Source organism: Etheostoma spectabile, chromosome 5 (assembly GCF_008692095.1).
Source record: "Etheostoma spectabile isolate EspeVRDwgs_2016 chromosome 5, UIUC_Espe_1.0, whole genome shotgun sequence".
Classification (NCBI taxonomy): Eukaryota; Metazoa; Chordata; class Actinopteri; order Perciformes; family Percidae; genus Etheostoma; species Etheostoma spectabile.
The window spans coordinates 24,772,786-24,799,225 of NC_045737.1; the positions used below are offsets into that span (position 1 = coordinate 24,772,786).

The window sequence follows — 26,440 nt, forward strand, 5'->3', positions numbered from 1 at the left end:
TTTTTTTTTTTAGCAAAGCAGAGGAATGCACAGACCTTTTTTTGTTTTGTTTGTTTACATTTTTTGCCTTTTTCTCACATTTTTCTCCCCAAAGCCTCAGGAGAAACTACAGGCTTTAATCATTAGTCGATCTCCTTCTTTCATAGACTGCCCTAAATAAATATAAGTGTATTTAGCTAATTATTTAATCTCATATTCTATAGATATGTATTTATTTTTCTATTACTACTATTGATGTTTTGCTTTTTTACAAATCTCATTATCTTATCTTTCTGTTTTCTGTTTTTTTCGTCAAAGTTTTTGTGTTACATATGTTTTGCATGTACCTCTACTAGTCTCCATCAGTAATTTGTGTTTACCTTTTAAGTGGCCGACAAAACTTCAGTGCTTCACGTAATCTCCTAAATCTCATCCTGTGACCCTGTTCTTTTTTGTGTCACTGATCTTGCTCTTGTGCATTCTTTTCTCACGCATATTTGGACAGCAGCTCTCTCTCCATCTCTCCCCGTTGGTATGAGAGTAGAAATCAAAGCACATAGATGATTGGGCTTTTATTGTATTGTGGTTTCCCAAAATAACCTGAGAGATAATTAGATTATTGGATATATAAGGCGTGCACAAATCTACTCAATGGGAATCTTCGCACACAGGGTAGAATATTGTGTGGACAGGCAGACTTTGGTTATGTTCAACCTGGGATGGGTTTTATATCTCTGAGGCCTCCATAATCCCAGCAGATTTGCTATAGTCCCTGTTGCCAGTCTGCAGTTTGACCTAGATTAGAGAGAGACACACTTGTGAGAACACTTATATTACACAGGTAACATTCCCACAGCCTACACTTGTGAACAACCATGTCAATACGTTTAATACATAGGTAAGGTTTTTATTCATATCAGTTTGTGATTGCATGTGAAACCGATGGCCTTAAACATGTTGTAATCAATGCACACTGATTTCCAAAGTTTAAGTAATCAGTCTCTGTGACTTAGTTGTTCTGTTTAATAAAAACTCTTACATGGGACTTCATACTTTATTATTATTAAACCAAAACACCAACATGGAAGAGAATGTACAGCAGGAGGCATTTTGGCACAATTTCAGAGATTTTTGTACAACTTTGCACTCTAAAATATTGTCTGGTCATTTTCACAGTTGTGCTTGGATGCCGGGGCCAGTTATAGATAATGATACCGTGGTGCTTTTTTAAGCTGAGCGTTTTCTCACCTCCTTTTCTGTATTTTTTTTTGTTGTTGTTATAATTATGTTTGTTATAAATGATCCAATTTGTTTCTTACTTCTGAATAGTATTGTACTCTGTATTCGCACATTACTTTCTCAAATCTTTTTGTTATGGTGTATGTATCAAATGCAAAAGTGAAAAAATAAATGTTTTGAAGCAGCATTTACAAAAATCTAAATTGTGGAATAATCTGACTGCAGAATCACCTTGGTGGGGTTAGGAATACATAAGAAAACACTTTCAGAAAGTCTCATCCTCAAACACTTTATAACACACATATCTAAATCTTCACATAGGGGAAAAAACAAAAGACACAAATAATAATTCAACTTGGAACCTGGACATAAAGATAATGAAAGCTCAAATTTTGCACATTATATCATTATTGTGCAAGCAGTACATTTTTACTTTGAAAACATATATTGTTAAGTACATTATTATGAAGTACGTTTGAACATATCTCCCCTTCTTCTAACCCTTTATATATTGTCTTTACAACAATTTTTAAAAACTGTTATCCAGTTGCAATATCTAATATCTGGTAAGATGTTCTTAATGTTAGCTCCCACACAGAATACCTGGGAATGCTGACTATGTCTTATATTATATCTACACTAGTCTCTCTAATACACTCAACCACCTGTAAATAGTAAATTTCTGGCTATTTAGGCATTTATACACATGACTGCTGAACCCAAATTATGTGAACCCTTTTTCATGATTTAAGATGTTCTATACTTGAATTGTTTCTTTTACTATTATCAAAAATGATCATATTATATTATTCTGTGCCTCTTGTTGCATAGAATGACCATGGTAATAGTATTACATGCATAGTCAATTCTTTTTTGTGATCAAATTCTTTTTTTTTTACATTTACAAATAACAAAGAGTGACAAACAATCAATCAATTCTTGACAGATACAGCAAACTACTACTACAAATTACATTTTCCTGCAACAATACACTCTTCATCAAAAAACTTTGGAACATTTTAGAATAGAAACACGACTGTCCCATATTCATTGTTTCTTACATAAATATAAAAAGTGTACTGCTCTCCATTAACTTGAACAAATGCAATCGTTTTAGATTATTATTTTATATTATCACGCAGCAAAGGGCCGCAGGTCAGACTTGAACCTAGGCTGCTGCAAAGGACTCAACCTAACTGGGTGAGCAAGAGGTCGCCCCCAAATGCCATAGTTAACACAAAGGAATTGCTTTGTCAACTTTGGCTGCATTCTTGATGACAGCTGTGTAGTTAACCCATTTAAAGGATTAACCCTCGGGCCATGAGCTGTCTTCTGTGAATGGGAATGAAATGATAGATCAGGTGTTCATTCAGGTAGTATTAGTGAGAGTGTGTTAGTATGATTAGTTAATCAGGTGTTTGCAGTCAGTTACCAATACTTATTCATTTTCACTGATGAACAAACTCAAGATGTGTTGGTCTTGAACAGCTCTGACACTAGCTAAGTCGCTAGAGCTCCATATAAGACTCAGATTACACAACCAAGCTCATGGCATCTCAAATGACCGCTGCAAAGCAAACCTCATGAGGTGTGGTGCAAACATAAAGGCGGCAAGCAAGAAGCGTTAACTCACATCGATCTGCAGTATGTGTGGTCTTGATCTCGGAGCACTAATGACGACTAACTGACTAGACCATCTCAGAGGGAATGAAATAAAGTGCTGTAGTGACTCAGCTAAGCATGAATCCTGTGAGCACTTGCGTTTCCATGGAAACAGCCTGCTCCCACCTTTGTCAGATAGCTTAAAAGCCATCCACACTTCTTTGTGTCATTGTTTGTGCGACACGGATGTACTGTATTAACTAATTCAGAGCCATGTTCCACATCTGCTGTGAAGGCTACCAATTCAGATGAGCTCAGCATATTAAATATCCAGAACCCTAATATGCAATAGAAAAGTGTAAAAAGCAGTAAAAAAAACATCCTCATTTAAGTTATGCCACAGTTAGTTTATTGTATATAAATTCAACAGCATATTGACAAAATTTAGTAACAGTCCACTGTCACAAGTGTACACAATGAGAATGTAACATTACAAAAGTGTTATTGTTAGTGTGGTATAATGTGCAACGAGACATCATGACATATTATAGGGAACGTGCCTTTTATGAGCCATGTCGTTGTTGCCAGAACTCCTTATACAACGCTGTGCTCTTTCTCTCTCAAACTGCAAGTTCTGTTTAAATGCATTTACACATTCAGGGTTTCATATTTTTCTTACGGTTTGAGCTTCTGGAGTGAGAGAGGAGAGAACCACCGTGTGCTGTTGTCTGGCTTTTAGCAACAGTGGAGCCCATGTTGAGGTGGAGGGTTTGAAGGTGAAGTTGCAGAGACGGGGGGGAGGTGGGGGCAGTGGACACATGATCGTCTGACTTGGCTGACTCCAGACCACTTTCCCCTCGTCTTGCTTCCCTCCCTCTGTTACCGTATCCCAGCCCTGTTATACTGCTGCTCTGCCTGTGGTAAAAAAAAAGACCAGGAACATGATATAACATAACGATATCTGTGTTCAAAAGTAATTAATTAGTTTGTTCATTTTTTAACAAATCTAACTCACAATGGACTCTTTTGCATTTGTGTCAAGTGATTTGGTTGCTTCTCTACTGGTGTGCTGGGCAGAGAGAGGCTCCATGTCTGCTGAGGTGCGGCTTCCTGTTGGTATAAATACATAGTATTATTTCCAACATTCACAAAACTGTGGTATGTAACAGCTGAATGTACTTTGTCTTCCAAGTCTACTTATGTGTAATGCATATCAATTCACATTATTTTCTCCGTCTTACCCTGGAAGCATTATTTTGTGCTCTTTCCCTCAGTTTCACAAGGCTGCTGTATAGGGTAGTGTTTTCCTGCTCCAGAATGTTTATACGAATGCTATTTGCCTGCAATTGTTGCTCCATATCCAAAAGCACATTTCCTGTACCTTAAAAAATATGCAATGAACAACATGTAAACACAAAATGACTATGTGTTTTATGTTCATATAATTAGGTCATGTCAACCAGTGGATGATTCATGCAAGACCCTAATATTTCCACAGACAAATATTAAATAATTTCCTACTCTGGGGTTGGGCCTGAGCCAGGGGGTTGAGCTCTGGGAAAGCCACCAGCAGCCTCTCCCTCTCCCTTAAAGCTTGTGTGTATTCCTTCAGCTCAGCCACACTGTTCATTAGCTCGCCTATGTGTGTTTCCAGTGTCTGCTTCTCTTTTTGGAGCACCAAACACAGGTCCTGTTGGAAAGAAGCATCACAGCATGAGCCACTAGGTTTATTATTATATAACGCTAGTTCTTGGTTATGAAAGGACTCCACTATACCTGCTGCTGAGCAAGCTGAGCCTGCACTTGCTCCTTCTGCTCTGACATCTGTTGCAGGTGATTGTGAGTGTCGATCTGTCTCTCCTCCCTGTCTCCCAACTGCCTCTGCAGCTCTTCACACTCTTCGTCGAGAGCATCAACTCTCTCTAACAAAGACTTCTGCTTTGCCTGCATTGACTGGATGCACAGACACCTTGCATAAATCTATGTGAATCCTGTTCTGGTCTCCGGCTAAAAAAAAACAATTAACACCAGTGTTGGTACTGACACTGACCTCTTGCTGACGACAAGCGCTGTGGTACTTGGCATTCTCTTTGTCAAGACGGAGTTGAGTTTCAGAGATTTGACTCTCTAACTGCAGGACCCTTTGCTGTAGTTTACAACAGGTCTCTTCTTCCATGTGCAAGGTCCTCACTTTTTCCTGCAGTACATTATTTTCATGCTCTACCACATAGTAAAATCATCCATTATACAGCATATCAGGTTATTTAATCAATGTGTTTCATTCAATTCTGAAAAATGTGAATAATATGTCCTTACCAAGTGCTTGTAATGTATCTTGCTGTACTCTAACGTTCTCTTTCAGTCTGGAATTAGTCTCCTCCAAGCACAACGTTTCTGTTTCAAAAATATTAAAGATTTATTAGTTTATGTTATCTCAATAAGTTCCCCTCATTTTTATTTGTGACTTTTCTGCACCTCTCTTGAATTGTTGTTGCTCCTCTTGTAGCCTTTTCTCTGTTTCTTTCACGGACCTCTGTGCTTTCCTCAGCGAAAACTCCAGCTGGACTATGTTTGTTTGGTGTTTTTCCAACTCTTGCTTGAACTCTTTCTGTGTTCTTTCCAGCTGGGTCCTGAGTCTCTCCCGCTCTGCTTCCGCTGAGGCTAGTCTGTCTTTAAGAGGCTGCACAGTACCCCGCACGTCTTGAAGATGCTTTGCCAGCCGGCGCATGTCTTTGAGCTGCTCATTGGCGTACTGGGCAACATCGCCGGCTGTCATATGTCCCAGCTCCAGGGTGTCTTCAACAGCCACTAATAGTGGTTGCAGAGATGAGGGCAGGCTCTCACTATGAAGAAGTTCTAACAAAGCATGTCCTGTTTTTATCAAAGTGGATTGCACTTGGTGGCACGCATTGCAGGGTACAAGAGATGATTTAATAGTCTGGCAGCCTACATTGTGGCTGTCAACTTTAGAATAGCATAGGGTGTTATGGGTAGCACTGGAGGGTACATGTGTCTGTGGCAAAAACTTTAAGGAGCTTGTTGAAGACCAAGAAGATAAGCAATGTCTGCTTGTGCTCATTTGGGGGGAGACTGATGACACTGTCTCTGTCCCATGATCACAGTCAGATGTCCTTGCTTGTGTCTGTTTCTTGATGTCTTTGTATGTCCCCTAAAAGAAGAATGAAAAGCATAAAAAGCAATAAGGCTTATCAGTTCTCTGTTAATTGTTGGCATTCTTTTAACATTTTTATCTCCACTTAAATAAAGAAATTTGCCTACCTTTAAGTTGGCAAATTGAATTAAATTACCCCAGTAGTTTCTGACTACAAGACCAACTGACAGGCATCCTTTCTGCTGGGTTTGTTCTCTCCTGCGGCTGCACCTAATTTGCTCAACATAAGCATTAAAGCTTTGTAGAAGAAGCAGTAGTCTTGTGTAGCGAGAGGAGAGAGAAAAGACAAGTCCTGTTTTTGAGTCTTGAAGAAATATTTGTTAATGTGATATAACGTTATGGCTGCGTATTACCTGTCAATCACAAGCTCCAATAACACAATGTGGGAGTGCTGATTGAACACATCCTCCCCATCCACAAAGTCATATTGCTCCAGTAGAGCTACCATGTCCAGATTACATGAAAGTTTATCGGGGAACTTCCAGGAGGAAAAACGGACCGGTCCGGTTCTAGAAAAGACGTCCAGAATCGCACCTTGAAGGTCGACGACGTCTTTTCGGAGGCTTTCGATGCAGTCCTGACGACCCAAGAACTGACTCATGTCTGACAAACTAGCTTATATTTATGTCTGCCTGACATAGCACAGAGATCGAGTAGGTAAAGCTAGCTTGTTGGCATCACATTTCCTTGGCAACCTGCAAAAAGTACCGCAAGTTCCATAATGCTTTGCGGCTTGTGTCCGGAAGTGATACGTCTCGTATTGGGTCAACGAGAACGATAGCGCGACGCAGTAAGTGTTCAAGTACAGCAAATTCAGACTTTTAGCTGCTATATATATATTGTATATTGTGCTCCTGTCATAATATGTCGTGTAATATGTGTTTTTTAAATACACAACATCTTCTTGTTGGTTGTATGTTGGCAGGTTACTTCCATTTTCCCCAAAAAAAGACACCGCCATGCCGCCTGGGCCTGTTCAAATAGTTCAGCCGGAGCCCAACAACAAGGTGACTAACCTATATCGCTGCTAGTTATTAATGTAGCTAAAATACCGTTTATGTGGGGGAAACGAATAAACAATTAACTTACACTTTACATTAATGTGAAATGTCTCGAATGTGGATTTTGGAGCAGGTAACGTCTATTTTGGATAACTACGACAAGGCGTAAGTCTTGTTAGCTTGTTAGCTTTCAGGGTCAATTCGCAAATAACGTTAAACGAAATAACTTTAAACGAAATTTAATGTTTTGAAAGAGCGACTGGTACTTTTGTCATCAATCTAATAGAACGGAGGACCAGTTTAATTTAGTTTGTTAGCTAAATGTATGGGAAAGAGACATTTGGAAAAACTCAATTAGTAGACAAAAGCTCGCCGTCAATATTATTGCAGAGAAATCTGTGGACGTTACGGTAACGAAAGATTTTTTTTCTTTTTAAAAGCCCATGTAACCCGGATGCTTTCTAGAAAGGGATATTATTTTGGCGGTTGGGTTTATTAATAATACTTTGAGTGCCACAAGTTCCAACTTCCTCTGTTGTATTGGGATGGTCGAAGAAGCATCAGATAGCTCGCATCTGCAAATATAACTAAAACCATATGCATGGCATGATACTACAAAGGGCAAGGAGGATTCTTTTTGCAATTTGGGTTAACTGACATTTTATGTAAATTGAAGCTAATGTGTTGGTGGTGAGTCAGTAGTAATACATGTGATTTGTATTTTTTTAATTTTACATACTAGCCTAAGAAATAAAAATTTTGCCAACAGAATGATGCACCCGCAGAAGAAACCCCAGCCACTAAACCCATCGTTGGTATCATATATCCACCTCCTGAGGTCCGAAACATAGTTGACAAGACAGCCAGCTTTGTTGCCAGGTTGGTTTGCTTCACATGTGTGAACTGAATTGTATAATAATTTATACAGCTCCAATCTTAAATTAAGTTTATTTCTGATTTAACTCATTCCTTGTCATTTCACAGGAATGGACCTGAGTTTGAAGCAAGAATTCGTCAGAATGAGATCAACAATCCAAAGTTTAATTTCCTCAACCCTAACGACCCCTACCATGCCTACTACCGTCACAAAGTCAATGAATTTAAGGAGGGCAAAGCGCTGGAGCCATCTGCAGCAGTGCCTAAGGTTATGCAGCAGGCTATGCAGCAGGCCCAACAGCTTTCTCAAAAAGTAAGACATGGCATTTCAGTCTGTTCTTGGTTTTTCCATTTCTTATAATTCATAGTATTTGTTTATAACCACTAATATTTTCTGTTTGTCAATAGGTGCAGGTGATTCAAGAGACAGTTGTCCCCAAGGAACCACCTCCTGAGTACGAATTCATTGCGGATCCCCCATCGATCTCAGCATTTGATCTGGATGTTGTCAAGCTCACTGCCCAGTTTGTTGCTCGCAATGGTCGCCAGTTTCTTACTCAGCTCATGCAGAAAGAACAGAGGAATTACCAGTTTGACTTTCTGCGGCCACAGCACAGCCTTTTCAACTACTTCACCAAACTGGTTGAGCAGTACACTAAGGTACTTGACAAAATTGTGCCTCTCTAATATTATTATTTTTTGTTTGGGTGGTGGTGATGCTAACCAGTGTCCTTATCTTGTCTCACAACATGTAGATTCTGATCCCTCCCAAAGGCCTTCTGGCCAAGCTGAAGAGAGAATCTGAGAATCCAAGAGAGGTTATGGACCAGGTAATCCCCTTAAACTGTGACTGTATCTCAGAGTAAGCACTTAATAGCAGGTGTCCCATGTTACTTAGCTGTCTTTCTCCACCTCCATCAGGTGAGGTACCGTGTTGAGTGGGCAAAGTTCCAGGAGCGTGAGAGGAAGAAGGAAGAGGAGGAAAGAGAGAAAGAACGGGTGGCATATGCCCAAATCGACTGGCACGACTTTGTAGTGGTTGAGACGGTGGATTTCCAGCCCAGCGAACAAGGTAATAAAACCACAATTATCTTTAAACATGTAAACCCCTAAATGTACAAAAGCAAGAAGTAATTATCTTTAATTGCTATCTCTATTCCTCCAGGTCACTTCCCCCCACCTACCACACCAGAGGAGCTTGGTGCTCGCATCCTAATCCAAGAGCGCTATGAGAAGTATGGAGAGAGTGAGGAGGTGGAGATGGAGGTTGAGAGTGAGGATGAAGACGATGATCGCGAGGCCCGGGCTGGAGGCCAGGCCTCACAGCCTGATCAAGACACACAAGTGCAGGACATGGATGAGGTATGAACTAAGCAAGTAATTCATCGATGCGACTGTTCATCCTTGACTAGTTGCAGGCTGCTATTGGTATACTTAAGTTCATAGGGATGTCCCTGGTTTGTTGCCCCCTTTTCGTTTTTTGCATCAAACAAAATTGGCACCATATGTTTGCTGACGCTCTGCTTAAAAATAAATATAATAACGATAAGTGCTGCTAACATGCCATGGTATCCCACCCCGTCCTGCTTTCTTCAGGGATCAGATGACGACGATGATGGCATGAAGGCTCCGTTGCCACCAGATAACCCAATGCCACCCCCACTGCCCCCAACTCCAGACCAGGTTATTATTCGCAAAGACTACGATCCAAAAGGTAACACGTGCTTCCTTAGATTAAGGAATACCAAGTGCATAACAAGCTGTTACCATGTACAGTGTGTGTGTATGTTAATCTCATGCCATCTTTTCCATACAGCTTCCAAGCCTCAGCCTTCAATTACAACTCCAGATGAGTATCTCATCTCACCAATTACTGGCGAGAAGATCCAAGCCAGTAAGATGCAAGAGCACATGCGCATTGGTCTGCTGGATCCGCGCTGGCTGGAGCAAAGGGACCGCAGCATCAGAGAGAGGCAGACCGAAGATGAAGTCTATGCTCCTGGTTTGGATATTGAGAGCAGCTTGAAACAACTGGCTGAGAGGCGTACCGACATCTTCGGTGTGGAAGAGACAGCCATTGGTAAGAAGATTGGCGAAGAAGAAATCCAGAAGCCAGAAGAGAAGGTGACTACAGTTATGGGTTTATGTAACATAATGCAGGGTTAAAAGAGTTCCTGAGTTGAATGAAATTGACTCGGTTTGTTTTTTACCTTTTCATGTTACCAGGTTACTTGGGATGGCCACTCAGGAAGCATGGCTCGTACCCAGCAGGCTGCACAGGCCAACATCACCCTGCAAGAGCAGATTGAAGCCATTCACAAGGCCAAAGGACTGGTGGGAGAGGACGACACTAAGGACAAAATTGGCCCAAGCAAGCCCAGTGAAATCCATCACCATCCTCCCATGCCCTCTGGAATGGGTATGCCTAAACCCAATCCGCCAATGACAGTGCCTCGTCCACCCCACTCTGTGAGTTACTTTAAAAACAAAGTTTTTTGGTAATGAAAGTAAATAGTACAAACTTAATAACGCACTAATGTGTTCGTCATAAACAGGTGGCACCAGTGCGCACCACTCTACTGTCTGCCGTACCTGTAATGCCAAGACCGCCTGTGGCTCCTGTGGTGCGCCTTGGACCAGGACAAGTTTTAGCATCAATGCCTCCCATGATTCCTGCTCCCCGCATCAATGTGGTTCCCATGCCACCATCAGCACCTCACATGATGGCCCCCAGACCTCCGCCCATGGTTGTCCCATCTGGTAAGATGAAGATTCCAATTTGTCCACAGCAATGACCATTGTTTCTAAAAGTGTCTGAGCCTTTCACACATAGGCCTCCTCACCTCATCATTTTAAATTGAAAAAAAATAAATATTTTTCTTCCAGCATTTGTCCCTGCCCCTCCAGTACCACAACCTCCAAACTCTGCTCCTGCACCACCATCTCACCCACCCCCACCTCATGATGATGAGCCAGTCAACAAAAAGATGAAGACAGAGGACAACCTTATTCCAGAGGACGAGTTCCTTCGTAGAAACAAGGTTTGCTACAGCAGTGAAATGTTATTGCTTTATTTCCAATAGTGAATATTTACTGGGGCAATCTGCATGAAAACAAAGTTCAACAAACAGGATTCAAAGTTTTTATTATATTCAAATGTATTAATAGGTCTTTAAATATTCACGTTAACAAAGTTATTGATTGTTTTTGGCGTGTTTATAGGAGAAATGTTTGTCATCACAGGAGTAAAGTAGGCCTGTGTATATTTTCAATTTGGATGGCTAAGAAACACAGTGTTCTTAGTCTGCATTAGCCTGCGTCGGCTATCAGACGGGGCGGTTCACTTAGGCCGTGGTGAGGGTGCCGTAGGGGGAGGTGGAAAAAATTCTCAGAGGCCTGCGGCAAAAAGTTGAGACCAACTCAACTTTTGGAGAAACGCAACCCCACGTCACGCTGCGGTGGCCAATCATGTAACCAGCAATCAGACTTGTCGGTCGGTTTTGAGATGGTGTGAGAATCCAGCACAGTAAACGGGAGACACTGCAGCCTCTAATGCTGCCATAAGAAAGTTTTAAATCACTGTGAAATATAAAGTCTACTTGTGCTAAATTGTGGGGTTAAATAACACTTCAAGACGTCACACAAATTGACCATGTAAGTGACACTTCCACCACATAACAGTCCTGGGGCAAATTGCCAGATTTTTTTTTTTGGTCTGAACGCGGCTTTAGATTTTATTGGTAACCAACCTCTTTATGTAATCAATGTAGATTTAGCTGTAATAAATGTGATCAAATTACTGATTAAACCTGTAACACCTAAGTTAATCCTACTCTATACTCGCTGTAAGTTGCTCTGTCTTTACTTAAACCTTGATTTTTTTCTTTCTCTCCAGGGTCCTGTTGCAGTTAAAGTACAGGTCCCCAACATGCAGGACAAGACCGAATGGAAGCTGAACGGCCAAGTGTTGAATTTCACTGTCCCACTCACAGATCAGGTATGCAAATGTTGGCCTATTGTTTTCCTTTTTTCAGTGAATGTTCTGTTAGCCAGTGAGCCAACTGCATTCTCATGGATCTCCATTTGCAAATATCTTCCCAGGTGTCTGTTATTAAAGTCAAAATCCATGAAGCTACAGGCATGGCAGCAGGAAAACAGAAGTTGCAGTATGAGGTAGACTTTTCTTTTAACCTGAACTTTTTCTTGTCACCGTTTTATAACCTGACAGACTGAATAATTGTGTACTTTTTGTTTCTTTTTTTTAGGGCATTTTCATTAAAGATTCCAACTCCCTGGCTTATTACAACATGAACAATGGTTCAGTCATTCACTTGGCTTTGAAGGAGAGAGGTGGAAGAAAGAAGTGAGCCATGCAGCAAGAATGAACCGATTTTATTTGTGGATGTTTTGTCTCTGTTATTTTAGTTTAGGAATGCTAAATAAATTGTATGAACACTGCCTTACAGGCATGGTTTCACAGGATTGGTTCAACTCTTGATTTGTTCATGATGATATACAGTATGTGGTAACTTGTAACAATATGTAGAGCCCCATAATTCTAAATAAAAAGGATTAAAAAATCCAAATCAGCTTTTTGTTGCTTTTTGATTATGTACAAGGTTAGCACCTGGTTAATAACAATGTGGTTAATACAGGCCATGCTCTGATGCACAACGCTGTGCACAAAAAGTCCAGCCTTAGTGATGTAGATTAAATGCAATAGTTAGTCTAGACGAGACTGGTGTTTAATTTGGTAATTTACCCTAGTAGACGGTTTAGACGATGGCAGTAGTATATTTACAGACATAAGATGTACTTCATAAAGCCGCCACAAGGGGTAACCGTGACAGAAGACTAAACTAACCCAGAACAAGGCTAAAATCTGTCCAGCACACTCGGGATGACAGAACAGCGGAGACAGCGTTTGCGGAGAACATGATAAAGTAGTGTGTTTACCAGCTGACATAGTTAATGGTTAACTATGAAGTACAAGCTGACGATACAGCAGTAGTTTATAGAAGGTAGGGTCAGTAACGTAGCTACTAGAAATAGTTCATGTGGCACTAGCAGTTAAGGCTAACTTTACGTTAGCAATCTACGACTAGCTAGCTAATGTTAAATCTAAATGTTGATTTAAGTTTACATAGATAACGCACAATATATTTGATTGTAACGTTGAATCACATTTAAGTTAGATTGGTACCAGTAGTTTGGAAGTTTAGCTAACTCGCGTCGAGAAATCATGGCGTCGATGCGGTTTAGTTCGACAACATATGCAGAGGTGCAGTTCTGACTTTGGGCTGTCAACAAGCTTGCTGACGTTAGCTATCCTGGCTAGCCAGCTAGCTCTCTTGCTATCATGGCCAAAATAGAGAACGGTCGTCAATCATTGGACACGAGGAGTATTCGGACTATCAGCAGCAGTCACCTCGAGGATGAGAGCTCTTTGGGATCAGACTCCGAGATCAACGGATTCACTAGCGACAGACAAACTGATAAATATGGATTCATTGGTGGGGCACAGCAGCACACGGAGGAGTCGTAAGTTGTCTCAACTGTACAATGATGCATTGCCATTGACTTCATCTGTGTTGTCTTGCTAGTGTATTTCAGCTAACTAGAATATGGGAGGCACGTTGTTTTTAATCCACTTGAGCCAAAATTGAGTGCAGGTTGACATGATGGTCATCACGTTGTTTAGTGTTGTTGTCTTGGTGCCTTTGCACAACAGCGGAGCTCCCAACCAGCTGCGTGGCACAAAGTTCTTTTTATGCCCAGTGTTTGCCTCACGGAGTATGGAAAATATTGAAATGGAGAGATAAAATGTATGCATGATTCTTTATTCCGACGTGTACCATTTTGTCATAGATGTGTTGCTTACTACCCAGTGGGGGAAAGCTGAAAACCCAATTTACACCGTCTTGTTTGTTTTTCATTTGAATCAATTTATTCATACCTTTTTGAGGCAATTTGCAGTGCATTTTATTTATACGAAGGCCTTTCTTTCTTCCCCTTTTAACTGGGGGCCTTAAACCCATATTATAGCACTGAAATAGTGGAAGGAGTTGTGCCAAGCACTGGCTGGCTGGGAGCTTCCTGTTTTCTGGAGTTTTGGCAGACTTGGAGCCACAGCTCTGGTGCCCCGTTACTAGGCCTCTTTTGGCTCACAGCTTTATAGGTGGTCTGATCACAAATCCAGGTTTAACATGCACTGTTTGGCAGTGATTGGAAGTAACTCATCATTGCTTAAGGTCTTTAGAAGCTGAATCTGGAGTATCACATATTATTGTACTGATCCCAACATCCTACATTACATATTTCTTTTTTTAACTGTAAGAGGGCTGTCCCAAGTTCTTTGAAGACGTTTGAAACCTACAATTACAGACTTGCGCTGATGGGATAATTACATACCTTAGTAAAGCATAAGACCTCATTCATAATGTTGGTTAGACTTGCCTACTTTTTTTCCTGCTTGAGAATATTATGTGCGGTGACAGTCCCTAGTTGTTCCGGCCTGTAAATGCTTAAGTTGATTTACATCATAAACAGTCAAATCCTCACTGAAGTTCTCTAAGGTTAAACAGGCTTTGCTATTAAATTTGCCAGATCTGAGTTTGTCTTTTAGTCTCCTCAAAACAAGGGTTGTAGTTAATTTTGACTACTGACTAAATAAGTGATGGCCACCCACGCAGATCTAATGGTATATGCAGGAAGGTGATCAGCCTTGCTGAGGCACCCTACCTTAGGTCTACCTTATTGGACACACGTTTTTTTTTTTTTATATATATATAAAGATGTTCAGTCTCATTTGGTTTAATGTCTAAAAATTATCAAATTTGTCTTTCTCTTCTTTTCTCCGTTGTGTCCACAGAGCTCAGGATTTGCCCCCGGAGGTGCTCAGGCAAAGAGAGGTGAAGTGGCTCGACATGCTCAGCCACTGGGACAAGTGGATGATCAAGAGATTCAATAAGGTCAACACCAAGTGTTATCTCATTAACACAAAATGTCAAGTGGCTTGTCTGTGTTGTATGGTGCTAGCCATGTGGATAGGCCACATCTGAATTTGGGAATTTTCTTTCTAAAGGTTTCCTAGAGCCGGTGTGTCAGCTCTAGGCAGTAGTTTTTCAGTCCTGACTGAGTAGTTTGTGTACATGATCAGACAAGGCAAATTACATTGCCAAAGTATTTGGCTGCTTCTTTGTGAAATGCTCTCAGCCATTCAGCACAGACCTGCGACTTCACAGCGTTTCCATGAGTCAGCAACAGGGCAGGACACGACCCATCCTTTTATCTCCCCATGTGACATATTGACAGTCTCAGATTCAGGGTGGGGCTGTAGTGACTTTCTGCGTGACAGCCCTATAATAAAGGTGCAATGACTACACAGTATTGCTGAACTCAAATGCAAGAGAGCTTTTCAGAGTCGTATGTCTTTCATATACAGTACCTGGCAAGGTCAGGGTTTCTGATCTCTTTTTGTGCTCCTTCAGTTTACAATAATTTTGCAACAGGCTCTACAACAACATAATCCCGAAATGGTAATGAACAAACAACTTTAATGTCAGTTCAATTTTGTGTAACTCTATATGAAATATTATAGCTAGTTGGACAGCCGGCCCAAGTTATGCTTGAAGTATTCCAAGGTAATTTATAGTTGTTCACTGCTGTACATAGTAACTACATACAGTCCGGGTCCATTAAGGCCACCATATTCCACTTCCATTCAGATGCAATGCCAAGCAAAAAAGTTAACATAACGTATCTCTAGTGAAGTGATTATAATGTGCAAATGACTAGTGAAGTTAATGTACAGGTCCTGAGAGTCTTGCTAGAGTTTGGACGCGCGCTCCTGTTGTCTCAATCGTTTGGTCTAAGGTGGTCATAAAACTTAGTCCGAGCTGTCTTAAGTCACTCTTTTTCCCATCTAGAAATACGGACAAAATCAAACGTGATACGTGGTATTCTACTAAGTTTGAAGTCTTGCTAGTAAAATCTTCTAGTCGATGACTAGAAACAACTTTTTAGACATTATGACTGATTTTCTTTAGATACGAGTTGGTGTCACCCTTTAGTCTTTTCACAGTCTCCTAGTGGATGGTAGGCGTTAGCTGTAAGGCCCCTCTAAAGTGGTGTTGCATTTTTTTATTGTGACAGATGTAACAGGTCTTCGAACAAATAATGGCCACATTGCATTTTTCACAGCAAGACAGTGAGCTGTTACTCAGTGGTTTGAACAGATAACTGCATTTCACAAAAAAGGAACCAATACCAAGTGACGGGTCCAGAGCTTTCACCACTGACTGTTCACACTGTACCAGAAAGCCACTGTCAAACTAGTTCCCTTTGTGTCCTGTAATATTTGGTGATCACTTGTTCTTCTGTGGCTCAGGTAAGGCTGCGATGCCAGAAAGGAATTCCTCCTGCTCTCCGAGGCCGTGCATGGCTCTTCTTGTCAGGGGGGAAGGTGAAGAAAGAGCAGAACCAAGGAAAGTTCCAGGCAAGATATTCCTCTTTCACTTCCTTCTTTCTGCTTCTTTCATGTTGTATTTTGGGATCATTTTTTTTTTAAATTTCATTTGAAATTGTTATTGAAACTGTGGCCATGCCAGCAGTGTTTGTTATTTGGTTGAGAACCCAGATGTCTTCCACACAGGGCTGCAGCAAATCTTGTTTGGTTCAGTAAGTTCAAAATGTAAAATGAAATGCTTTAATAGCTAACAATACAGCTTTCATTAATATTCAGCATGACATACACATCTTTTTAAAGAAATAAGTATTAATTTGCGGAGAGAAATTTAGAGAATATTCACTTTCTGAATTGTTTACATTTGAAAGCACATTGCCCTCAATGCTGTTAGTGTGAATAAAGAGATCTCACAGTCTTCTCCATGTGTTTTGTCAGGAGCTGGATAGCCAGCCTGGGGACCCCAAATGGATAGATGTGATTGAGAAAGACCTCCATCGACAGTTTCCTTTCCATGAGATGTTTGTGTCACGGGGAGGACATGGGTATGCTGTCTGACATGATGTAGTCTCACATTGCCTGACCTATCTCCACAGCGCCGTTTTTAAAAAACAACAACAATCACAATCGTCTTGGGCGGCGCTAAGCTCCTGACCCAGTGACGATGCCTCTGCAAAATAGGCCCAATAAGGAACTTGTGTTGGTGGACAATTTGCATCCTGTAAAAGGAAACGCCACATACAATATTAAATGAAATTAAGTGTTCACACAATACAGTAACGTGAGTGAGCTATTTAAATTTGCTGGATACATGGTTCAACATAATTTACTCTTACCAGTGTATTGCCATTAGAGTGTTGATCGGGCCGCATTTTTCTGTCCAAGCGCGCCCCGTGTCCGACAGAGCAGTAACCGACCTGAACCCAACACGGTCTCATACTAATGACACATGTAGGCTATGTTTGTTTGTATGGAAAGCCCACTTTTATTAGTAAGCAACTGTAGGAAGGTGTTTGGAAATGTCAACAGATGAGCAGATTAGCACACACAGGGCAACAATCGCACGTTAATAAGCTGTTTAGTTTAAAATGTTCAATGTGTTACCCTTTCCTGCTTGCTTAGTTTCCGACCATGGTGGTCAGAAAACTATGAGAGACTTGTTAGCTCCAGGGCTGATGTTATGAAATGAACAACGTCAGGGTTAAACTCACGTTTTTGGTGAGCAAATGAATGAACTTGGCTTTCAGTCTGGGGTTTATTTCGGAGACCGCACACACTGTGTACCAAACTTATTCCACCAACTCTGCTCCAGTCGCATTTACATGTCTGCGTCCTCTTTCTCTCTCTCTCTCTCTCTTCTGCCCGTTTTACACACACACACACACACACACACACACACGCACCAAGCTCTCTTAAAGGAGCTTCAGCACCATTTTACAACAAATGCCGCATTGCACCTATGTGACCGAGCCCGACCCAAACCCAAACATCACTTCTAAATATCTGTCCGAACCCGGCCAGGACTGTTGGGTACCGGTCGGGCTTGGTTCAGCCATCCTCAAATCCCCATGTGTACATCGTCCACAACGATCCCCACCAATTGTTCCTAAAAGGCCGTAATTAGATAGTAGATTCAGTAAACATATTCTTTGTAACTCTTTACAATCCTTCCTCTGACGATCCAAATTTTTTCAAACTAGCCATTTTCAGAGTGTAGCTTGCTAGCTTTGAGTTTGTTGTTGTTTCCTGAAACAAACAGAGTTTGAGTACGGCAATACACAGGGAGCAGGAGGTGAGCGACATCAGGACATAATGGGACTTTGCACACTGGGATTAATAACACAGTCCTGTTTGACAATCAACTTGATAGTTTTTACTGTTGTCTGCATTGATGTTTTGGCGCTCCACAGGCAGCAGGACCTGTTCCGTGTTCTTAAGGCCTACACTCTGTACAGACCAGAGGAGGGATACTGCCAGGCTCAGGCTCCCATCGCTGCTGTGTTGCTTATGCACATGCCTGCTGAGGTACGTTCCTCCACCGCAAACGCCAAATAAACTGTCATGTTCGCTGTGAATGTCACCATCTGTTGGCAGGCTTTGTAATACTGCGTTGGCTCCGGAGTTATTGGTTGTCTGGGCCAAGTTCTGAAGGCTTGTTAATATTTTGGTCTTTGTAAGTAAAATCCACCCGTAAATCTCACACATGCTTTTTGTAATCGTATTTTACTGCCCTGATTAAATTTCTGACCTTGGACATGTCTATTTTTAAGCTGAACAGCACAGAGACAGACTGCACAGATGATGTCATCTGGAGATAAGTCCTGGAGCTGCTCCAGAGACTGAATAATAGCCATGGTGACTTTTTTGGAGGTGTAGATCAGGCCCCTAGGAAGTGCGCCAGGCTTTGTTCCCAATTTGGCATAGTGGCCAAACGGTGGAGTTACAACTTCTGTGTCCGTCACATGACGTCATGGGGGCCGAAAATACTAGACTTACATGGCAAATGAGGATGGGAATGAATATTTTTTTGAAATGTTTTGTAAGTACGATCCTTGATTGTTCAAACACTGTGTAACATATTTGTAAAAGTTTGCAAATTTAAAAAAACTAAAAACAAAACGTTACACAGAGACGCTCATGTACTAGGAGCTATATATATATATAACATACATACATACATACATGCATACATGCATACACACACACACACACGGCTATAAAACTCAAACTTCAAATGTCTCAAAACAAAGTTTGACAAACAATGCTAATTTCAGTTTAGCATTCCGAGCTTAGTTGTTTAGGTTTGTAAATGCCATCTACTGATCTCTACCTATATCACTTTGAAATGGGATTTTTTTTAAAGTAACATGTCAAAACCAACAGAGTTCTAAAGAGGCAAGTTTATTGAACTTTAAAAAAAGCTAAATTGTTTCAGGTGTCAAGAGGAAAGTTCTTTGAAATGCTGTAAATTATGCAAACAAACTGCATATCTAAAGAATAGTAGCAGTCACAAATTAAAATCAACCGTCTGGCATGTGATGAACGTCAACAGAGTGTAGAGGATTGCCTTTTTTTTGTGTCCTTATGTGACCCAGTGGTAGGACGGGTGATTTAATCACTGGGGGGGGAATCGATTCTTAGATGCATCGTGATTCTCTCTAAAACGATTCAATCCTTGATTCTGATGAGTTAATAATGGATTATTTTCGATATTATTAATTTTAAATGTGTTGATTATTATTTAAAAGTTACTGTCCCAGACATGTACAAATCAGGAAAGTGATAAAAAATAAATTTTGTGTATATATACACATGATCTAATACATCATAAAATAATTGGGCAAAACACATATAGGCTGTTGTTCTACTTTATCACGTTACATCTGACCACCTCATGTTTCACGCCCTAAGAAGCCAGTTCTCCACCATTAAACATGACGTAGCCTCTGACATGGAAGATTACTATGAGAGAAGGTGACTTCCACTATAATGTTTGAGGCTTAAGCATGGAATGATTACAAAATAAAAACCTCAGTAGACAAAACATTTCATTAAAACTTGTGTGTGACAAATACTGCATATGTCAAAATCTAACAAAGTCAGATTTATATGAAATTATTTTTAAATCACGCATGGAAATGTACATTAAAAAATTGTTGCATCCATAATCGGTTTAGAATCAAATCGTTGGCCTCTGAATCAGAATTGGTAGGTGCCCAGAGATTCCTACCCCTAATTACTATTAATAGTAACTTCTCAGAAGTCTACACTGCAAATTATTTGTACAAGATAAAAAAAAACTTATATTTAGAAGTGTTAGATAATTTATCTTGTTTTTTAGAGTGCATTTCTTATTTTAAGTGTTCAACTTTACACTATAATCTTAAGTCAAGCAAGCTTGTCAAGTAAAATTATCTTGCTGCATGGACAGATTATTTCACATGGAGAGTACCTTTTCCCTCAGATTTGGTGTTTTTATCTTGTTTTTAGACGCCCTTTTTTTGCAGTTTAATTCTTTGTTCTTTCACCTTTTATGTTATGCTACACCAAAGTGCAAATAATGGCGGAATAACATAAGTGGCTAGATTTTTGCTTCTATAGTCAAAGTCAAAATGTCCAGTATTGACCTGCCTTGCATGTAAAGACGCAGTAAATGAACAGTTCCACTCATTTTTCTGACATCATCTGTATGTTTTTCCACAGGATGCCTTCTGGGGGCTGGTCCAGATTTGTGAGAAGTACCTTCCTGGCTACTACAGTCCTGGCCTGGTGAGACTGAAACGCATACAAGCATGCATGATGACATCACCGGGTGTTGGAAAGGAATCAAGAGAAAAATATTACTTCATCTGACTTTGCGGTTATACAGTAATTCAGATTATTTAACTGGGTTTTGGCTGCATTTAGTAAGACCACAATGTGTCAGTGGATAACTTGCTTACGACATTTAGCCTGGTGTTTACTGTTAAACATTATTGTTATCTTATTATGTAATCCATTTTAAATGAAAACAAGATGCATTAATGAAACATTACCTTGGATCAACAGCAACATGATGCCTTTTAGACGGGTTTATTTTTAATGGATGAACATCAACATGCACATCAGGTTTCAGCCCTGACAATACAGCGTACAATGGCTTTTGTTTTCTTTGTTAATGCTTTCCTACCTGTGTCTCTTTTAGGAAGCTATACAGTTAGATGGAGAGATCCTGTTCGCTTTGCTGCGACGCGTCTCCCCGCTAGCCTTCCGCCATCTGGAGAAACACAAGATCGACCCCATCCTCTACATGACTGAATGGTTTATGTGTGCCTTCTCCAGGACGTTGCCCTGGGCCTCTGTGCTGCGTGTCTGGGACATGTTCCTCTGTGACGGTAACAACGGCTTATTGCAGCGTAGTTGCAGTGGTACCAGATGTTGCAGATGGTAGAACTTCTTCGCACTAGTACTCAACCCCCTGGCTCTTCTCCCTCTCACAGGGGTGAAGATAATCTTGCGTGTGGGTTTGGTGCTGCTGAAGTGCATGCTGGGGACCCGGGAGAAGCTGAAGGCCTGCCAGGGGCAGTACGAAACCATGGAGCTTCTCAGGGCCATAGAGCCTCGATACATGCAGGAGGGCTTCCTCGTCCGAGAGGTAATCACACAGGAGCAGCAACGTGGTGAAGTGAGAAGGGAGACAAGTCTTTAACCGCATGTACTAGGCACTTGTTGGCAAACATTCACCCTGCTTAATTGTCCATGCATGAAATTCTAAATCTCTACCAGCTGCAGGAGTTAGTATTATATGAGTATTTCCAAAAGCACCGACCACCCAACTTCTTGTGGCGCCTGTCCATGGGCAGCCCCAGACCCCTCACTCTGACATCCCTCCATTTGTGCATGGATATGTCCTGAGCATGTCTGTATTTCAGGCCTGTGTGTAAATAACAACAGAGTGAACAAATGGTTATTTCCCTTGCAGAATTAACCCTTGTGTTGTCTTCCGTCAACCAGGAACTTGTCGGTCAGGAGTCAGGAGGCGGTTTTTAACTATTCAAAACAATTATACAAAAAACAATATCAAATTGAGTAAAATACCCCAAATTCAATGGATATTATGATTAATTTTACCTGTGAAGAATGTTGTATGGGTTCAACCAATGCATCCAAGTTATTTTGGGGCAATTTGGTTGAAAGAAACCCATATTTCTGATATAAAAGAACAACAGGTCAAATTGAACCGAGGAAAACAAGGGTCAGTAAAGTCACAATGTCAAATTCAAAAAATCAAATACTGGCCTCAATTTTTCATTTCATACTTTTATAATATGTTTCCTTTGGAACATCTTAGACTGGGGGGGAGGGAGGGTGTTTTAAAAATGTTTGACCACATATGAAGGCAGCTTTATTTCACGTAGAAAGAAAAAAGATTAATGAGAGAAGATGCCACTTTTCTTTAGTTGTTGCAGGACACAGTCACCTGTTGTTACGCAAACTGACTTCTGGCCGCTTTGCCTCTGAAAAGTTGAATTGGCCTCAACTTTTTTGCCGCAGGCATTTAAAATACTGTGATTGTGTCTTTATGAATGCATGCTCAGCCAGTGTTTCACTAGAGCAGTGGCATAATGCATTATACGCCTGAAAACGACACTAGGCTACAGTATAATCATATAGACCTCTACACACATCAGACTGCTCGCTTGTAACTCAACATTACTCCGTTCTTGGCTGAGATGGACGAAACAACGCTGCAAAAATTGGCCAATGGCTGGCGGCTTAATCCCGATAAAACACCAAAGCGAATCTCAGCCGGCACGCATGTTTTTTTTCCAAAAAAAACAAATATTTAAATCCCCAAATTGATTCAGCCATAAAAAAACTACAACCCAAATTACATTCCTCCATTGCAGGATTTTCACCAACTGACTTGTCACACGTTGAAGTGCATTTATTATATATTTAGTATGTATTTTTACAGTTGGAGAGGAGGGGTTTGGATAATATTTTGCCTCACATAAACTCTGTTTTGTTTACGTCTTATTCTGCAGTTTGCGTAAGAAATTAAGTCTTTATCGAAAAGAAGTCATATTTCACTGGAATGATCTTTTAAAGATGTAGCGGTCTGTTGTGTAGCTCGTAAACAGTGATTGTTCAGACATGCAGCTGAGGAAACGGCAGAGACTCTTGAGAGCGTGATCTGAAGTGATACAGAGACAAATTAAGAGTGCTGGCTGGTCAGTGTCTGGTTCTTGTTCTAAGCTTTGTGTGAGTCTCTGTCCAGGCTAACAATACCGCCTCTTATATAAAGGGTTGGCTTGAGTGTGGGTTACCATGCATCCAAACCAGCCCTAAGGCCCTTTGGCATTTACTGACAAAGTTCACATTTTTAACACAATGGCCAAACGTGGAAGGAACATACTGTGCAACTGTATTTTCCAGCATGAGGGTCTTTGTTTCTTCACATTTCCTTTTGAAAACGATCTATATGTTGAAAATGAACATGGCTCCAGCTGTGACCTAATGACTTGTCTCTTCCTGTCGCAGATTCTGGAGGTGCCGGTTACAGCGCGAGACGTGGAAAGGGAGAATCACACCCAGCTGAAGCGCTGGAAGAAGAACCGTGGAGAGCTGAATTTCAAATCCCCACCGAGGATGCACGGCGCTCGGATCATCATGCTGGCCGAGCCGCCAAGACGCCAGGACCTCAAGCAGAACCCCACCATTGTACTTGAGGTGCCGCAGCCCGCCCAGCAGCTGAAGAAGGGGAAGGAGGAGAAGAAAAGCAAGAAGAAGAAGAGCATAAAGAAGTCCCAGCCCATTGTGGAAATCCCTAATCCTTACTCCCTTCCCAGCGACCCCCCACCTCCTCCACACTTGGATCCACCTGCTCCACCTGCAGTCAGCAGCGAGACACCACAGACTGAAACAGACCCACTTCACCAGCAAGCACCTCCTACGCACCTTCCCCCAGCCAAAGAATCTGCTCTGCAACGATCCACACAAAGCCTTAGCAGCACAGATCAGGATACATACCTGTAGGCGTGTGTGTGTGTGTGTGTGTGTGTGTGTGTGTGTGTGTGCGTGCATGCATGCATGTGTCTGTGTGTGTGTGTGTGTGTCTGTGTGTGCGTGCGTGCGTGCGTGCGTGCGTGCGTGCGTGCGTGCGTGAGTGTTTGTTTGTAGCACCAGCACCCTTAGGCCAATGACCAGCCAGCCTTGCTTAGGTCTATTATTCCATCGTTCAACTGATTAGTGTTAATTTGATTAATTTTAGACACCATTTGCCTAGATTATTGGTATACACTAGTGCACCATTGCTAAGTGTACACTTACTTTGATGCTTGTGCCATTTCTCCACGTGAAGCTGATGTTACCTCCTGTTGATGCTTGATGCTCTTATTCAGAACATAAGTCTTAGTATTCTGTTTGCCAGGGAGACATGTTACTGAGTTATTGGGAGCAAAGCCATTTCGTCAGAGCATTGTGGTTCCAAGGTTTAAATGGGACTAAGAGAACAATGAGGTGCAACAGCTTATGCATTTTTTCTTTACATTTTCACTCAAATTCAACACTATTGTGTTCTTGGGTAATATTGTGCAGCAGTGGATCTAAAAGTTCAAACTCCAAGCTTTTTGAACTTCTTAAGCCATTATATTTCATGAGGGGTTTTGTTCACTAGAGGGCAGCCTGGCAGGGGTTTATGCTATTACACTCCTTGTTAGCAATGCAGATCACAGCATGGATGGGATTCCTTTAATTTTGGGAGGTATTAGTCTGAGGTTACGTTTTTTTTGTTCTTCCAGTAAAGACACTTGTGCATAGCATGTTTTATATTGTTAAATCTTAATTGAAAATCCTCTTTCCTGAGGTTGAGTCCCACCAAACTGTTCATCCAAGTCTTTTCCCACAAGCGCTATTTATTTAAAGACCAGTTCATGAAATCTGTTGTACGTGCATGCCTTGTTAAAAAAAAAAAAAAAGCTCTTTTAATTTTTTTTTTCTTTTTTCTGAGTCTATTGAATTGATGTTTTGACTCCCAATATTCACTGTGCCAGGCACTTCCAGCCACTTTAGCGCAGCAGTAATTCATGTTGCTCTGGCAGAGAGGAGAACACTGGACATTCCTAACAGTATGACACATTCCTGCCTTGTTAAAAGCGTATCGCTCTAAAAGCTGTCTCTTGCCAATTGCAAATCTGTATAATGTATGTATTTGTGCATGTGTTTGCTGTGACATCTTGGACAGCGAGTGAGTGCAAATCACCTAACGGTGCTGACCTTTCCGCTTGGCTTTGCTCAAATATCCAACGGGAGCCAAGAAGATCTTGTTTAAAAATATTTTTGCTAGAATTTCCAAAGCAGATCAAGACTGTTGCTGTTGCGTTATGAGATGACCTCTGACCGCTACCTGTGACCAGGCGTATTCTGTTAGAACAGTCAAGAGGGATTAAGTGATTTCAAGATTTCTTTGGGATATTTTTTTTGCATTTCTCTGTTGAAAATCTGGCTCATTTCTTTGGGAGGTATGTAGACATGCAGTAGTTGCGAGGCTTTTTTTTTTCTTTAAAACATATCGGACAATCTTTTTTGTTACAGTCAAATCTATTTTCTAACTTTCATCACAATGATAAAAGGTAAAGGGAGTTTTGACAAGCATAAGCACACGTGTAAGATGTGTTTGTGTATATAATTAATATAAAAAAGTCAGCTAAAAGATGCATTTGTTGGGTCAGTTGAGTTATGAAAAGCAATGTTTAAAAGAATAACACATTTTTAAGCAGCCACTTGCCTGTATGCAATAGTCTTTTAGTAGCTTATATTACACACCTTACATTTCGCTGATGTTATATTTTAATTTAATGCTCATTGTGTAGATACAACATGTAAAATAACAGTTTGTTTTGTATTGAAATCTACCTTCAATGTATGCTATATTTTATTGAGCAGTTATAGAAACTGCAGAGGAGACATCATTCAAAGTATCGGACAGTATATCTTAAATCAACATTCGTAACACTAGAAACATCTGAAATTTGATAACTTTTGCAAGTGAAAATGTTTTTTAATACTCTAAGATGGACTGGTATTATTTTACCATTCACATTAGGGTTGTAAAAGAGATGTTTAACAACCAAGGGGCAGTATGCATCATCATGAGTTTCAATTTTGCAAATAAAATTTGTGTTTAAAGCCAACTTAAAACCTTTTTTGTTGCATGTTTTTTTGATGACCGTAAGTTGGGTAAAGGTCGTGTTTCCACCACCAGATGGAACCCCAGAGTCATCACTTTGAAATGGAGCAGTGGTTTACCTGCATGGTACTGTGGCATCCTTGGGCCTGTAGAAGAAATGTCTTCAATTCCATTTTGTAATGTAATTTTTCTTGTTTCACCTCATAAAAATTAAATCAACAGTTATAGACAATTACATGTTTAAAGGTATCAAAATGGAAGCTGTGAGAAAAGACTTAAAATCACTGTTTAAAATAAAAAAATCTTGTTAGACATGCAGTACAAGTCCTCAGTTAAGATTAGTGACATATCCTTAGAACAAAATTCTAGGAAAATATTAAAAGCTTTAGTGCCTAACTTTTTAATATTAATGAACGTCCGTTACATTTAGGCCATTG

General features: G+C 40.7%; 4 protein-coding genes across 10 annotated transcripts in view; 3 read left to right on the forward strand and 1 right to left on the reverse strand.

Moving 5' to 3' along the window:
• Positions 1-689, forward strand: part of slc7a4 (solute carrier family 7 member 4) — an 8,598-nt gene extending 7,909 nt beyond the window's left edge. Inside the window, exon 5 of the mRNA XM_032516614.1 lies at positions 1-689. This exon is cut by the window's left edge and continues 738 nt beyond it. The gene's annotated coding sequence lies outside the window, so the exon portion shown is untranslated.
• Positions 690-3,222: 2,533 nt separating this feature from the next.
• ccdc157 (coiled-coil domain containing 157) lies at positions 3,223-6,654 on the reverse strand. Of its 3 annotated transcripts, XM_032516597.1 has the most exons (10): positions 6,346-6,654; positions 6,100-6,250; positions 5,296-5,989; positions 5,137-5,214; positions 4,871-5,040; positions 4,597-4,773; positions 4,342-4,510; positions 4,062-4,201; positions 3,836-3,930; positions 3,223-3,735 (listed from the first exon to the last, which is right to left on the reverse strand). In XM_032516597.1, the coding sequence occupies exons 1-10, from the start codon at positions 6,591-6,593 to the stop codon at positions 3,477-3,479; spliced, it is 2,181 nt and encodes a 726-aa protein (XP_032372488.1). In that variant the 5' UTR covers positions 6,594-6,654; the 3' UTR covers positions 3,223-3,476. The 3 variants fall into 3 exon arrangements, 2 of the variants coding, with proteins under 2 accessions (XP_032372488.1, XP_032372489.1); XM_032516598.1 differs by lacking the exons at positions 5,296-5,989; positions 6,100-6,250; positions 6,346-6,654 and having other exon boundaries at positions 4,871-5,017; XR_004332120.1 differs by lacking the exons at positions 3,223-3,735; positions 3,836-3,930; positions 4,062-4,201; positions 4,342-4,510 and having other exon boundaries at positions 4,601-4,773; positions 4,871-5,017.
• sf3a1 (splicing factor 3a, subunit 1) lies at positions 6,540-12,457 on the forward strand. 2 transcript variants are annotated; one of them, XM_032516592.1, is made up of 16 exons: positions 6,540-6,782; positions 6,918-6,999; positions 7,763-7,872; positions 7,978-8,182; positions 8,278-8,529; positions 8,625-8,699; positions 8,791-8,941; positions 9,035-9,231; positions 9,466-9,583; positions 9,686-9,993; positions 10,096-10,338; positions 10,425-10,629; positions 10,756-10,910; positions 11,765-11,866; positions 11,971-12,042; positions 12,135-12,457. In XM_032516592.1, exons 2-16 carry the CDS (start codon positions 6,952-6,954, stop codon positions 12,234-12,236), a joined length of 2,343 nt encoding a protein of 780 aa, XP_032372483.1. In that variant the 5' UTR covers positions 6,540-6,782; positions 6,918-6,951; the 3' UTR covers positions 12,237-12,457. The 2 variants fall into 2 exon arrangements, with proteins under 2 accessions (XP_032372483.1, XP_032372484.1); XM_032516593.1 differs by having other exon boundaries at positions 6,706-6,782; positions 6,904-6,999; positions 12,135-12,236.
• A 248-nt stretch (positions 12,458-12,705) lies between these two features.
• tbc1d10ab (TBC1 domain family, member 10Ab) lies at positions 12,706-26,014 on the forward strand. 4 transcript variants are annotated; one of them, XM_032516643.1, is made up of 10 exons: positions 12,706-13,410; positions 14,741-14,840; positions 16,259-16,366; positions 16,772-16,878; positions 18,244-18,358; positions 20,537-20,602; positions 21,018-21,207; positions 21,313-21,467; positions 23,357-23,891; positions 23,996-26,014. In XM_032516643.1, the coding sequence occupies exons 1-9, from the start codon at positions 13,229-13,231 to the stop codon at positions 23,849-23,851; spliced, it is 1,518 nt and encodes a 505-aa protein (XP_032372534.1). In that variant the 5' UTR covers positions 12,706-13,228; the 3' UTR covers positions 23,852-23,891; positions 23,996-26,014. The 4 variants fall into 4 exon arrangements, with proteins under 4 accessions (XP_032372534.1, XP_032372536.1, XP_032372537.1 ...); XM_032516645.1 differs by having other exon boundaries at positions 23,357-23,887; XM_032516646.1 differs by having other exon boundaries at positions 23,357-23,881.
• The last annotated feature ends 426 nt before the right edge of the window (positions 26,015-26,440 follow it).